The sequence below is a fragment of the Artemia sp. Qi Xiang Cuo genome, chromosome 18, assembly GCF_049724085.1.
Source record: "Artemia sp. Qi Xiang Cuo chromosome 18, ASM4972408v1, whole genome shotgun sequence".
Classification (NCBI taxonomy): domain Eukaryota; kingdom Metazoa; phylum Arthropoda; class Branchiopoda; order Anostraca; family Artemiidae; genus Artemia; species Artemia sp. Qi Xiang Cuo.
In genome coordinates, this window is record NC_142811.1 from 54,944,741 (window position 1) to 54,961,392 (window position 16,652).

Genomic DNA, 16,652 nt, shown 5'->3' on the forward strand with positions numbered 1-16,652 from the left:
AAGGGTCTCAAACGATACCATTCGGAGAATCACCAATCAACCACTAATAACCGACATCATCAGATCCCGTAGATGGAGGTATCTCGGATACGTTTTAAGAATGTAAAACCATCGAATCCCGAAGTCTACACTTGAATGGCAGCCAGTTGGAAGTCGGAGGCGAGGAAGACCTCGAAACACATTGAGGCGAACCTACAACAGTGACATATGCCGCCCAAATGCTTCTCTCCAACCAGATTGGAAAGATGTATACGCAGCGTCTCATCTCAAACCCGATTGGCGAACATTTCACTGATGCCTTAAGCGCCCCCTGGCGGTGCAGTAGGATCTAAGGTCTAAGGCAAGACCAGGAGCAGGGATTGGTGCTAGGTGCTAGGTGGTAGGGTGCAGAGATTTATGCCGCAGGGTGGGGCTTGGCGAGGCTTCAAACCTGTGAGACTAGAAACATTCTATTAAAATAGACAGTGCCGTAATTGGGGTTAGGAGTGCTCAATACAATTCAAGTCATTGTCCCTTCCCCACCTAGTAAAAAGTATTCAGTCTAATACATATATCTAATATTTTAGCATTTAATTTTCTTAACATTCTAATTAAAGAAATAAATTATAGAAATGAGAAACGAAGAATGTTCTATCAAAAGTAGGAAAATTGAAGTAAACATGTCTCGAATAAAAAAACATAAAAAAACAAAAAAAAAACAAAAAAAACAGACGACTTGAACATCAGAAGTTAGAAAATTCGCATCAATTTAATCCTTTTTCATTTCTCTTGGCTTAATTCGATGGGCCGCGAAAAATGCGCGGACTAATATCACTTTCTCTAATTATAAACTGAACCAATTAATTGTGTGGTTGAATTAATTAATTAAATAATCTATCAACTGAATTATTTAATTGATCTGACCAAAATCGGACGCTATGTAAAGAAAGTTATATATTGTGTTTGGATTTCAAGGAGCATAAGTCAAACCGTTTACAAGCGAAATGAGCCCCGCCACATTTTTTTATTTCTTATTTTAGATATTATCATTTATTTTTGATTTATATCAGGTAATTTTATATTTTATCATCTAAGTAGAAAACAGAAGAGTCGCAAAGAAGAGAGAAACGAGGCTAATAACAGCCAGTGAATAAAAATGAAGAGGACTATGCAAATATTTTGGTCAAGACCTCCATTTGACCGTCTTCAGGGCAAAGAATGATAAAATAAATAAAATATTACAGTTAAAATCCAAAGGATTATATAAAAACCAAACCTTAAAACAAATACTCAAACAAAAATAAGGAAGACCCTTTCCAAGCAACGGAAAAAGGTTAACTGAATAAAAAATACAATACTGAATAGCATCTTAAAACTTTCATTTATATGAAATATTCTATTAGATTGCAAACATTCTATTAGATCCTATTAGGTTGCAAAATATAAATTTGTGGATGGAAATAAAAACGATCGGAATTAATAACTTTATTATAAATGGGGCTTAGATAGGTTTCTCCAGTATCTCTATTGAGGGTGACCTTTTGGTAAAAGTTCGAATCATCAAAGTACTTTCTCAAATCTAAAGTACTAAGGGCATAGAAATAAAAATATTAAACCCCCTCTGGACCCACCTTAGGTCTATTCATATCTGAAAACTGCGATTTCCTAAGATTTTTCTCTTTGTTGTTTCAAAATCATGAAGTTTTTAGGGCAGTACCATATTTTCGTCAGTGTTGCCACGTTGTACCGTGAAAATAAATAAGCAAAAGTAGCAAGATATTGAAATATGACTTGGAGAAAGGGTAAAGCTAAATCAAAAGGCGCAAGTGCATCCAGGTTGTCAAAATACCATATCTAACATATCCTTGGAACAGAAGTGGACCATTGAAATGGAAATACTAATTTTTAGTGTACTTTTTTTAAGATTCGAAATTTATTGGAGGGCAGGTCGCCCCCATGCCCTATTTTTCATACGTATACATACGTATACGCTTTTCATACGTAAAATTTCAAACATTAGCAATCCGTTGATTCCTAAAGACATCTACCCCTTCAAAGGAAAGCTTTGGTATTTTAACGCCTTTTGGTACCATAGGTTTCAAGCTTATTAATTTTTAATTAATTTAATTAAATTAAAAATTTAATTAAAATAAATTAATTAAATAAATATTTAATTAAAGGTGGCACCTGCTACTGGCAAAAATTGCATAACTGCATATGAATTCATTAGAATTGAATCCTTAATTAATTAAGATTAATCGAATTTGTAATTAAATTTATTTAAATAAATATTTAATATTTTAATTAATAATTAATTAATTAAATTAACTTAATTAAATTAATTACATTAAATTAAAAATAAATAAATTAAATAAATATTTAATTCGAATATCTAATTTTTTCCATATATGAGTTGTTCCATGTGTAAGTTTCTGCTCAAGTAGTTAGGACAATCAGATTCCATGTTTACTGCCCTTGGTACTTTAGCACATAAACTTTTCAATTAAATTTGTTTTCAATAATAACTAATACCTTAGAACGCCTAGATTGTCAAATAAAAATCCATTTAAATACTAAAATGACTAACTTGACTAATGACTAAAATGACTAAAATGACTAACGTGCTCAAATGTTCTGAGACAAAATTTCCAAACAACCAGCAAATACTAATATATTTGTTTCTTCTATCCTAACCGAAAACAGTTTCGGAATAAGTGAAGCTGAAATGGTGAAGTTGGGTAATGAAAAGATCGATCGATTGGACAGCTTCACTTACATAGGTAGTATTATTAGTAAAGCGATATTATTAGTATTATTATATTATTATGTATTATTATAACATTATCGTGGGTACAATGAAGATGTTAAAAGTAGAATAATCAAGGCTCAATGTGTTTTTACAGAGTTCAAAAATTTTTGGAAGAACAGGAAGATAAGTCTGCGAACCAAGATTAGAATATTGGAAGCTACAGTGATGACAGTGGTCAAATATGGCTCTAAAGCATGGACGCTCTGAAAAACGGAGGAAGATTTGCTTGATGTTTTCCAGATAAATTGCCTACAGATTGTTTTAGGTACCCGACCGACTGACCGTATTTCAAACAGGAGGCTGTACGAAAAGTGTGGTGCAATCCCACTTTCTTGGGCTATAACGAGAGAAAGGTTGAGATGGCTAGGGCACGTTCTGCGGATGAAGGATGACAGTTTGCCAAAGATTGTCCTTTTCGGCCAACTGTCTAGGGCTAAACGAAAAGCAGGTCGTCCGCGGTTGGGGTGGGAGGCTGTCGTGAGGAAAGATATAAGCAAAATGGGAACTTCCTGGGAACTTCCGATGCTGGGCCCTTTTGGCAGTGTTTTTTTATTAGCTTGTTACTAAATTCTTTCTAAATTTTAGCAACAAATGGCTGTAGATACTTACGACACTAATTCTTTCCCATTATAAATGAACTATTTCGTAAGAATGATTTGAAGTCGAACTGATTGCAAGGCTTCTGTGAAGCCTGGGCCCAAAATATTTTTGACATTTATGCCGATGCTGTAGATTTTTGACATTTATGTAGATTTTTGACATTCATGTCACCTAGCAAAAGAAGCAAAGGCAAAGCTCTCCTTACAATATGCATATTTAACATTTATTGTTATGACTAGCAGGTATGGAAAAAGTTCCAAAGCTGCCAGTAGCAGAATTTGGCAGAATTCCAAAAGCTGCAAAATCTGCCAACAATTTTCAAAATCTGCTAACAAATTTCACTAGTTCATGAAAACTGCCAAGTAATATTGCTAATATGCTACCCCACTTTTCCACTAGTTTCAAAACAGGAGCTTTTTAGAACATATCTCTAATGTTTCACTTCTATTTCACTTATGACCTTTATAGGTCATAAACCTTTGTAGTTGTCATAAGGAGCTTCTTGGAGAATATTTTTTTACCTCTTGCTTCTTTTTCAGTATATTTGACCTTTATGGTCATGACTAATTTTAGAATACGAGATTCTTGAGGCATGTTTCTGACACCCTGCTTCTTTTCAGTTTATAAATTTATTGCTTATAGTTTGAAAAAAGGAATTTCATATTTTCGACGTCCTGCTTTTTAATCACTCTACAACCGTTATTATTATGACTAGTCTCAAAAACGAAGTATCTTAGAGTATATATTTGACGCCTTGCTTCTTTTTCAGTATATGACATTTATTGACATGACTAGTTTTCATTGAAAAGCTTCTTAGAGTATATTGTTGACGTCTTGCTTCTTTCTTGGTGTATTTTACCTTTATTGTTATGACTAGTTTCAAAGACATGCTTCACGGATTATATTTACGAAGTCCTGCTTCTATTTCAGTATCTTTGGTCTTCATCATTATGACCTGATTTCAAAAGGGGAGCTCTTTGGAGACTGCCTTTTCTATATTTTTAGTACTTTGTTCGACCTTTCAAAATAAAATGATTTATATTTCTTAGTTATAATCTTCTCACCTCCCGCCCCTCTTAAACTTCTGCCGTTTCCAGCTATAGAAACAAATAATTTTTAATTAAATTTCTATAGACGGCGTTAAGTGAAAACTCCCCCAAATCCCTATTTAAAGAAGTATTACTATTTATTTTGATTCTAATTTCAATTGCCTATCGATCATAACTAAAGCTTTAAATTCTAATAGTACAAATATTTCTTTTGATTCTACTTTAATTAGTCATATCTTTGATAATCCTAGCCATAAAATGCTTTTTGAAGAAACTTCCCTTATTAGCAATGATCTAAGCGTAAAACAGGTTGTTCGAGAGGCAATTTAAATTAGAACCAAAATAAATAGTAATACTTCTTTAAATAGGGATTTGGGGGAATATTCACTTAACGCCATCTACACAAATTTAATTTTTCTACATCTACATTTCTTCATTTAATTTTTCTTCATATGATTTGTTGAGGACGGATCTTGGATATAGGGTCGAAATATTCATTTAAAGTTGCGTTCCACTGTCTTATATAAAAAAAAAATAAAAAATTTCCTTATTGTTCTACTTGTTGTTTATGGGTACCATTTAGGATGAGCTTGGATCATCCTTATGTAAATATCTTCATTAAAAATTCTTGATAAGTACCATACCCCCGAAACATCTCTTTCTACATTCAAGTCTCCCGTATTTACCACTTATTTTCTATTACATTTTCCAGCACCATTTGAAGTCCTTTTCTGAAACCTTGACTTTCTGTGGAAAACCAAGCATATGATTTAGCGCTGAGGCCCAGAGAGATCAGTTACCTATAAAGTCATATTAAAAATTGGTTTTCATAGTAAATGTCATAGTAAAAATTGGTCACTTTTGTGACATATGTTTGTAATCCAATCTTTACGTTTCCGAAACTGCGTCAAAAAGAAATGTTCGACTAATCCGATTTTAGAATCGACTTGAATAGCCACGCCTTCTAAAATCCGATTGGGGTTTTCAATGCAAATTTTAAGCCAGGTAAAGAATTGAACGGTTTTCAAATGACATGATTTTTTGGTAATTGATCGCTCTAGTTCTCCGTAATTTATACCTTTAGCGCCCAGCATGCAGTAAGATGTGGATGTACCTTGTAAATAAGAAGAGTAGTCTTATGTAAGAAATATTTGTCATCAGTGGCGTCAATTTGGTGATAGGGGCACTTGTCCCCATATCTCCCCGTCCCCGCTCTAGATTTAGTAAAATACCTTTTTTGGGGGTATTTTCGTTGAAGATACCTTTTTTGATATTTTTATTGAAAAAATATTGTCCCAACTTAGATTTATATTTTACCCCCTCCCTCTATAAATTCTCGCGAATTGATGTGACTGTTAGTCACTAAAGAGTTTCTTTAAAACCCGATTTTCATTTTTAATTATTTTGATTATTTTATGGTCAAAATTAAAAAAAAAAAATTTTGGCTGGGTACGTTTTCATGCCCTTTGTTAGTCTTTTCTACAATATAAGTTTTTATTATTGGTACTTCTTTTTTTTGTACTACTTTTTTTGGTACTACTTTTTTTGTACTACTTTTTTTTATCAGAAAAGGTTCCGGTACTTTTCCAGCCTTTCCAGTTTTCGAGCTGATCAAAATTAACATTTACCTTTCCAGCTGATCAAAATCAACATTTTATGTCCATCTAATGTTTTCTTTTCTCTTAGATGAGGGTTTGGACAGATATTTCGGTATCAATTCTACAACAAAAGACATCTACATCATGCATCGAATACCTGAATTCGAATTTGTGAAGCCAACTACGTTTGTTATTAAGGTAAATATCACATTTTTAAACATTACCATGCACAAACTATGAATTATAAAACAGGATACGGGGAAATAACAGACTTATTGATTTGTGGCAGATTATAGATGGCAGTTATGTTTTCGAGCTTCTTGTGCTATTTCTTCCATGGCAACAGCAAAATTTTCCTAAAGGCTCGTTCACAGATCAGGTTTTAGTATTGCCGATATTCTAGCGCTAATTTGAGCCAATTACTATTTTTCGTAGAACTTTTCAAAAAATCAGAAGATTCTACGAAGAATCTGATTAGCTTAAATTAGGGTAAGCTAAAGTAAATTAGCGTAAGCTTGGTATTAGTAAATCTTATGGCGAATTGTCCTTTAGGCCTTAGAAGCTGGCAAAACCGGTTATTTAGGCTTGCATCTCTACTATCACCATTGATTGTCAACATTTTTGTGGGATGAGCGATTGATGTTTACCGACTCACGGTATGCAACTCTGCTTCTATAGCATCCGGTATCTATTCGGGTATTGAATCTATGGGTCCATTGAGGTAGAATCGTGCAAAAAATGACCAAAAGTTATAATATTGGAACCGTGGGTAATATTATAGGTTTTTAAACTCCCCAAAAATTATTTGAAAAAAAATGTTGAAAAGCAAAGGTTATGATTTTTATGTTCGAAATCAAAGATAAGTTGCAATTCATTTGAATTTTTCTCTTAGTTCTCGAATGTCAAAGCTGCAATAAGTTTTGAATTTGATTTTTTTTTTTTTTTGTGTAAAATTTAGACGAAATATCGTTCTTTTTAAATTTGGCCACTGCCTCGAAATTTTCGGTACCTGAAATAAATTCCTACGCGGATGTCTGTGTAAAAAAAGGATTTTCATGGGATAATTAAGGCCCGTTTTTTAGCACTTTTTTTTAAGATCTTGCATCTTTCTGCAAAGATTATCGTTTTTTAACTCATCTTTGTTCTAAGATCTTAGAGCTCACTGATGTTAGCAAAAAGCGTGAAAGACGCCATCTTTCTGCCATATAGAACAATGATGAGAGAACTTTGATGATATACTCATCATTGTTCTCAGACCGCTGATCAGAGCAGATTGATGAAAGACGTTTGCATGAAAACGACAAAAGGTCTTAGTTCTTAGTTCAAAGATTTCACTTTTAAGCGTTTTCTGACAAAAGATGTAAGATCTTAGCACATTGAAGAGTGGAAAAACGGCCCTTTAGTTTCCGTTGGTCATCAATTTTTGCTATTACCTACAAGAGTATAGGAATGTTTTCCGAAGCCCTTTATTTGGGAAAAGGGGTTCAGTATTTGGGAAAAGGGGTTCTAAATAGGAAGTTCCATAATTGTTACTAGCCAGTGTTTAGCAGTAAAGACCTTCTGCTTTGATTGATTTAGCCTATTTTGCAATAACAATGATATGATCCTATATGAGCATAATATGCACATATAGGATGTTTTTGGGATGATTTTGAAGCCCCTTATTTTGGGGAAAATGGTGCAGTTTTGAAGATGTTTTAATAAAGGGTCTAAAGGATTGTGCCTCTTATATGTTTAAGTAAGTTTCGAAATATTACCAACCTGTGTTCAGTAGTAAGTTATATTGTGCTTTGATTAATTAAATTTTTTTTTTGTTAATTAAAAAAATTAAATTAAGCCCCCAAACGTATTTAGTATTTAGCCCCCAAACGCAATGATCTGGTCCTATTTCCCTTCAGTTATCTGCCCTGAAGTCTCGTTTTCTGTGGTTGCTCTGGCATCTCTTGCGCCCGAGGCAAGATATTGATTAGCCCCCCCCCCCCCTGTCTCCTAAAAATTTTCACAAAATTTGTATTTATTAACTAAATTTGAATACAAAATATCACAAACACATTTAAATTAATTAAATTCAGTCTACTTACTTATATTTTCAAGGAATGGTAACGAAGATATGCGAAAAATAAAATTGTGGATTCAATTTGCTTATGCTTACTGCCAACTGCGCTCTCTTCTTTAGTTTAATAAAAGTACAATTTCCAAATTTAAAATTTGTTATAACCGTTGGATTATTTATTTAAGATTTTGCACTCCTAAAATTTCTGCACTCGGGGCAAGTGCCCCCTTTGCCCCCCCCCCCAAACAAAAAGAAACCTCTGCTTTTTTTATACTTTTAAATATTCGTTTCTTTTTACTTTTAAGTATAACTACTACTAACAACTCATCGCAGCATCAAGCCGCCTGAGGCCAACACAGCTACGCACGCTCCTCCTCCACCCCAATCGATTCAAAGCCTCCCTTTTTACACCCGCCCACGAAGTTCCCATTTCCTTTAAATCTTTCTTTATGACGTCCTCCCACCCCAGACGGGGACGGCCTGCTTTCGGTTTAGCCCTAGATGGTTGGCCGAAAAGAACAATCTTCGGCAATCTGTCATCCGCACAACATGCCCCAACCACCTCAACCTTTCTTTCATTATAGCCCTAGAGAGCGGTATTGAACCACATTTTTCATATAGCCTATTGTTTGAAATACGGTCAGTAAGCCGGGTACCCAGAACAATCTTTAAGCAATTTCTCTGGAAAACATCTAGCAAATCTTCATCCGCTTTTCGGAGCGTCCATGCATATGAATATAAAATATAACTTTACGACTATTTATAAAGCGTGGAGATACAAAAGCTTACAACCTTACAACCCACGAAACTTGTATTAAGATCATTTATTTCGATTGTGACTTTTATCTATCGTATTTTTCCGTTGACTGAACAATGTTCAAATGGGAAAGCTCTCAGGATTTTTGACTATTTTTTTAGGCAATGCAAATCGACAACCCTGACAGATATGCATTAGCACCCCTAACAATAAGTCGGGGCCCGAACTTCAATGCTCCTGTACAATTCACTCAAAGAAGTCATTCAGTTAGTGTACTAGAGAATACATCGAAGAACACCACATTACTTGTCCTATCAACCAATAGACCAGGAGACAGGGTGAGAATTTTTTATGTATATTGTAAAAACTAAATTAAAAAAAAGTTGAAATAAAAACCAAAGTCTAAAATTTGAAAAAAAATGGATGGGGAGAAGGATTACACCTTAAAATAAATAGCATTTGCCACGTTTTAGAAAAAAGGCTCTCCTTCTTTCTCTCCTCGCACCTCAACATGTGGGCTAGGATATCACCTAATACTACTACTACTAACAACTCACTGCAGGGCCAAGCTGCCTGAGGCCAAAACAGTTACACACGCTCCGCCTTTATCCCAATCTATTCAAAGCCTCCATCGTTACACCCTCCCCGGAAGTTCCCATCTCTCTTAAATCATTCCTTAGGACATCCTCCCACCCGACCGGGGACGACCTTCGTAAAGATTCTCCCGAGCCACTGATGGCACATAGGGCGTCGAATTGGCGTTGTTATTGATTTTCTTACTGGGACAGGTAATACGCCTGTCACCCAACCTTGCGGCAACAGGGATCAAACCCCTGTCCCCTTATTCCTAAGTAGAGTTGTAATCCACTGTACTACCACATAGTTTCACTGAAATTATTTATATTAATATTCTTATTCGTTTATAATATCTCTATACCTTTTTTGAACAAAGCGCCTGAACCTGTATAGGCTGGTGGCATCTCTCTGGTAATCTACTACTACCACTACTAACAGCTCACTGCAGACCAAGCCGCCTGATTCCAACACAGCTACGCACAGTTCTCCTCCATCCCAATCTATTCAAAGCTTCTTTCTTTACACCCTCTTTGGAAGTTTCCATTTTCCTTAAATCTTTCTTTACATCCTCCCCTCGCAACCGCAGAAGACCTGCTTTCCGTTTAGCCCTAGACGATTGGTGGAAAAGGACAATCTTGGGCAATCTGTCATCCTTCATCGGCACATCGTGCCCTAGCCATCTCAACCCTTCTTTCATTATAGCTCTAGAAAGCGGGGTTGAACCACATTTTTGGTACAGTCTACTATTTGAAATGCGGTCAGTCAGCTGGGTACCCAGAACAATCCGTTGGTAATTTCTCTGAGAAAATGTAGCAAATCATCCTCCGCTTTCCGGAGCACACATGTTTCAGAACCCTATTTAACCACTGTCATCAATGTAGCTTCCAATATTTTAATCTTGGTTCGCAGACTTATCTTCCTATTCTTCCAAACGTTTTTTTCAACTGTGAAAGAACACCTTGTGCCTTGGCTATTCCACTTTTAACATGTTCATGACTCCCACCGTCTTTACTAATAATGCTATCAAGGCAAGTGAAGCAGTCCACCTGCTCAGTCTTTTCGTCACTCAACGTCACCTTTTCCTTTTCACTTACTCTTAGCCTTAGTCTTTTTAACAACCTTTTCTAGCACCCTGAACTCGCAAATCAGCTGCTAACCTCATTTCCTAGCTTAGCCACAGCAGGGTTATTCTCATTCATAGCACTAATCACTTTAATGTATTTGTTTGGTATACCATACAAGGATAAAACCTTCGCTAAACTTCTTCTATCAGCTGAATCGAACGCTTCCTCATAATCTATAAAACTAAACTAAAGGTGTTTGATGACTCAGGCACTTCTCAGAAATTAACCTAAGAGTGAAAATTTGGTCGACACATCCTCTGCCCTTCCTAAACTCACACTGCTCTCCTCTTAAAACTTTCTCCATAGCATCTCTAAGTCTAAAAATTATAATCTTACTAAATAATTTGCTACCTACAAAAAACCAGGCTAATGCCTCTATAATTACAACACTCACTCTTATCACCCTTCTTATACAGGGGTTTAATCAGGGTTTTCCTAAAATGCCTAGGTACATCCCCTTTTTCAAAAACCATATTCATAATTTTCAGTAACTTATTTCTAACCTCATAGCTAGCGTATTATAGAAACTCATTGATCACAGTATCAGTATATTATTATTTCAAATCCTTTATGTCACTAATTCTTCCTCACAAAATAAATCTTCCATCATATTCAAGGTGTCACAAACTTTTCCATTTACCTCTGTTTCTTCTCCTGCAACTCTCTCTTGGTTTAGCACATTCTCAACCTGACCTGCCCATCTCTCTATAACTCTTTCCTTATCAGTAATTGTGACCCTCTACTTGGGACTAGTCCAGATTAACAACTTTCTGTCAATGTATTAACCAATTTATAATTTATTAAATTATTAAATCAATTATTATTAAACTTATTAAATTAATAATTTATTAAATCAATTTATTAAAGCCAGTATATTTTGAAGTCTTGGTATGTGCCTCTTCTAAACAATTTTTACGCTAAGATATTGAATTTTTAAACTGGGTTTTATACACTGAATTATGGCTGGGCCCGAGGCTATATCATAGATCTTCTTTTTTCTTCCTATTTCTCATTTTTACTACGCCTTTTTTTCTATTTATAGGTCTCCAAACTTGTTTAATTAATTCGCGTTTACGGATATTGTGTATGGTTTATTTTCCTAAGGTTTTGTACTCTATTGTAGCTCCGCCACCCCCATTGGTGAATCAAATTTTCTTCTCCTTAGAAGCTAGCAGAACTTTATTGGGTTTATTCGAATCGTAATATTTTGTAACTGGGATTTTCCATAATCTCAGCAATCTTAGAAACATTTGTAAGTATTTTTGAGGATTCGCAATATGAACAGTATTCTTATTTTTTTTAACATTAACAATATCCTAGTTAACATTCCAGAGAAAAAACAATTTCTTAAAAAAATACATTTACGACAAATAATTTAGTTTCATTTTTCATTTTTTTGACTGTTTTTTATTTGGTTTACTATTCTTTCTTTCCCCCATTCCATATTAATGTTCAGACGTCCTTCCTGCATAAATTCAAGTCCATATACTTTCCATCTTAAAAATCACTTGAAGTTAAAGCTACCAAAACTACTCCAAAAACTACCTTCGTAAACCTAGCTCCAAAAACTACCTTATTAAAAATCACTTGAAGTTAAAACTACCAAAACTACTCCAAAAACTACCGTCTTAAACCTAACTCCAAAAACTACCGTCTTAAAAATAACTTGAAGTTAAAACTACCAAAACTACTCCAAAAACTACCGTCTTAAACCTAACTCCAAAAACTACCGTCTTAAAAATTACTTGAAGTTAAAACTACGGAAACGACTCTAAAAACCACCGTCTTAATCCTAAGTCCGAAAATTACCGTCTTAAAAATCATTTGAAATTAAAAATACCAAAACTACTCCAAAAACTACCGTCTTAAACCTAACTCCAAAAACTACCGTCTTAAACCTAACTCCAAAAACTAACGTCAAAATCACTTGAAGTTAAAACTACCAAAATTACTCCAAAAACTACCGTCTTAAACCTAACTCCAAAAACTACCGTCTTAAACCTAGCTCCAAAAACTACCGTATTAAAAATCACTTGAAGTTAAAACTACCAAAACTACTCCAAAAACTACCGTCTTAATTTAACTCCAAAAACTACCGTCTTAAAAATCACTTGAAGTTAAAACTACCAAAACTACTCCAAAAACTACTGTCTTAAACCTAACTCCAAAAATCACCGTCTTAAAAATCACTTGAAATTAAAGCTACCAAAACTACTCCAAAAACTACCGTCTTAAACCTAACTCCAAAAACTACCGTCTTAAACCTAACTCCAAAAACTACCGTCTTAATTTAACTCCAAAACTACCTTATTAAAAATCACTTGAAGTTAAAACTACCAAAACTACTCCAAAAACTACCGTCTTAAACCTAACTCCAAAAACTATCGTCTTAAAAATCACTTGAAATTAAAACTACCGTTTTAAACCGTACTCCAAAAATTACCGTGTTAAAAATCACTTGAAGTTAAAACTACCAAAACTACCTTGACGTCTGAGATAAAAAATTCCAATATTCTCAGAATTTTTGGATTATTCTCTAATAAAAAATTCGAAGTAATATGATATCTTTGGTTCAGTGAATCGATAAAGTCTGAGACTAAAATCCGGTTCTTTTTTTTTGTTCTATCTGTGCAAGTTACATAAACCAATATCTTTTAGAGAGTGAAATTCGTTTTTGAAGATGGCAGCACAGACTTATTTTATATTAACGCTAATGCTGAGGTGATTCTAGTCGGTGAACTTGATTTTGAAGAGCAAGAAGAATATCAATTGAAGGCCAAAGCAACTGATGGTCTATCGGTAAGCCTAAAGTTCAAGTTCTTGATTGTATTAGCATAGCCTTGCTTATTGTGCAAGAAATGTCAGGAAATACAGTACAAATATCGTCGCAAAAAATTTATTTTCAAATTCTGAAATATTTTTAATGGTGTTATATTCAATAAAGTTGTATTTGAATTATTTTTAAACGATTAACATTAAAATGAAATTATATTAAAAGCGGGTAAAATTTTGACTCGCTGCAGGGCCCAGTGACAGTGAAAATTTAAAAGAAAATAAAAACACTTTTTAATACAAAAATAATAATAATAGTCGTAATATCCCGGTTTCACATCCATAAGCCTTCATTAACAAAAAAAAGGAAAACAAAGAAAAAAAAAACTGCATTTTATTTAAGTGTGAGTTTTCCCCTTTTTTTTGTATAGCGTGTTATTGTTGTCTTTCTTTATATGTTCTATTGAAACTAATTATTTTATACGCTGACAAAGCCTTCCGAATGCGAAACCAAAATACTCGGACTTTCAATATCATCTCTATGTTAAGATTTTGTTTTTAACTGTTCACTGTCTTATAAAAAAAATCACCCGTTTTTAATATATTTTCTTTTCAATTATAAATGGACAGGCATTGGGGCTTAAGAATTGTTTACGTTATTACGTTGTTTACGTGTATTTATTTAACATTATTTAGCATTATATGACGTTAAAACTCTACAAGGGTCCGTTCATCGCTTTTATATGATGTTAAAACTCTACAAGGGCCCGTTCATCGTTTTTATTAGCTGCTCAGATTGTTTACCTGGCTTTTGATTCAGTTTTCATTCAGTTGTGACTGGCTTGTGATTCAGTTTCCGCAGTCACCACATCATTTGGTCTTCTTTAGTATAGCTTGTGTGTTTTCCTTTTGTTAAATGAGGGGAGGGGGTTAACTATTTAAAAATTCATTTGCATTTAGAAGGGACTCAAACTTAGAGTATAATTCCTGAGAGTATGCGTCACGAAGCTGAGTTGATTACTGAGAAGCCATTGTCTATGAAATTATGACTTGTGGTTTTTAGTTTCTAATATCTAATTAGGCTGTCTCCCAAGCAGTCTGGGGTATATGTATTTTGTTTGGTTTTGTGACCCCCATTTTGTCGACCCCCATTTTGCCATTTTGTCGTTGAACTTTATTGTAGTGTTTATAACTATGGATATTATGATTTGTAGAGTGTACTGTACAAGCCCAAGTATTGGGCTTCTTGGTACTTTTCGGCCAATCATCTTTTAACGTTTTTTCAATCAAGGTCTTTAGTCCGAACTCTGAGAAAGCATCGAAAATCAGAAAGGTGGCTATCTCCTGAACTCCCTCTTTGTTGGAGATGGTCCATAAAGTCCATTTTTCAACAGTCTGATTATGTCGATCCTTCTGTATGGGGGTGGTTCTTGGCCCTGAAGACTGAAAACAAGTGTTCAGTATATATATATATATATATATATATATATATATATATATATATATATATATATATATATATATATATATACTATGTCTTTAAACAAGCAATAATTGTATATAAAGTTTTTCTCTAAAATGGCTCTTTTCAATATCCTTTACCTTAGCTGCTTGGATGGGTCAGATCCGGTCAGATCGGATTGGTCTTGTCACGTTTAATGGTCTTCTTCATTTGTTCCCTAGGCATTATAATTACTCTGTTTACTTGCTCTACTTACTCTAGGCATTATGAAACTACTTAAAACGTCTTTTGTAAATAGACTAATTTCACTTGGTATTTTATACTTAGCTATGTTCCTTTTGTAATGTCGTATGCGTCATAGATGTAAAAACAATACGTTCACTCTTTGGGGGGATTATATAATTTATTCTCTTGACACGTACTCATAAATATGACGTCAATGATATGATTTTTCTTGTCAATCATATATTTCCGGTGTAATTTTGCCTGCATCATAGACACTGAAAACAATACAACCATAACTGAGGCCAAAATGACGTATGTATGCTTTTCGAATGTATTCATACATATGACGTCACTGACATATATTTTTTTTCAAAAATTGAGGATCTTAACGAATTTTCTCAAACTTCTAACTTATGTAGATCGATTTTTTAGGCCAGAAAATCCCAGGATACAAATTTCCCTTAAAAAATATGGAGACGTTTTCCAGAAGAAAAAAAAATTAATAGATACATACACAATTATTGCTCGCTTATATATATATATATATATATATATATATATATATATATATATATATATATATATATATATATATATATATATATATATATATATATGTATATGTATATGTATATATATATATATATATATTGTGGGGGGGAGTTCAAACGTGATGCCACCCCTGAACACGGCCTTGCCTAGGGCACATTGTAATCACACTAATCCCTAAAATGAAAATTACGCTCGAATAGACCGCCGCTCGTGTATGCATTTCGTAATTTTCAAGTTAAACATTTGTCTCGAGTTATATTTATAGCACAAAATTTATGATTGACCAATCATAGGCAAGATTTACGGCATAATTTTTTGAAACTAGAAAAGATTGAAGCTTTTAACCGCAGCTTTTCTACCCTATCAAGAATCTAGCAAAAGATACAAATAATAATTTTAGACAAGGCCATACCCAGGGGGGGGGGGGGGTTAAATCCCCCCCCCCCCAAAAAAAAGAAAAATCTTTTTCTGACTCGTAAAAACGCAACAAAAGTGAATATAAAAAAAAGTTTTTGATGCCGTTTTTAAAGTTTTTGTAACCCCCCCCCTCGAAAAAAAGTTCTGGACACAACCCTGCTTTTAGATATTATTAGTAGAGAAGGGCTGTGCTTGAAATATTTGTGACATAAGCTTTTCAAACCAATCTCTTAACGTTTTAATTATTCGTTTCATTAATACAAGTGTGACGTTGAAATTAAGAAGAATCGATTCGTTGGTAAGTGGCTTTTTTAACGACAGAAGTGGCTATGAAGTGGTTTGGCCATTAGTTTGATAACTTTATCCTTCATAACTGAATACTAAATCGTATTTTTCCGTATAGGCTAGATTCATATTTATGGATTTTGTCCTACGACCCCGCACGGCGTGATATTGTGTACCAACAGTAGGTGACGCGTTTTAACACAGCCTTGCTGTTTGCCTATGTACACAACCTAGGCATATATATGTATACAGTCTTGCATGTTCCTATTCTCTCCACTGACGAATGAAAGATCTTAAGCCGAACTGGCCAGCCATTAAAAAAACCAACAAAGAGAAAAATCTAAAAAAACAAAAAAACAAACGAGACTGTGGCCAGTGGAGAGAAAACAAAGCA

The 16,652-nt window shown here is 34.1% G+C and overlaps 1 protein-coding gene across 3 annotated transcripts in view; it reads left to right on the top strand.

Annotated features, from left to right (window-relative positions):
- LOC148941659 (protocadherin gamma-B2-like) overlaps positions 1 to 16,652 on the top strand; it is a 283,199-nt gene that overhangs the window by 201,545 nt on the left and 65,002 nt on the right. For all 3 annotated transcript variants that reach the window (XM_089104431.1, XM_089104433.1, XM_089104432.1), the window contains exons 10-12: positions 6,124 to 6,233; positions 9,007 to 9,183; positions 13,204 to 13,344. In XM_089104431.1, coding sequence (XP_088960557.1) covers positions 6,124 to 6,233; positions 9,007 to 9,183; positions 13,204 to 13,344 — 428 coding nt within the window. The remainder of the gene's footprint in view (positions 1 to 6,123; positions 6,234 to 9,006; positions 9,184 to 13,203; positions 13,345 to 16,652) is intronic.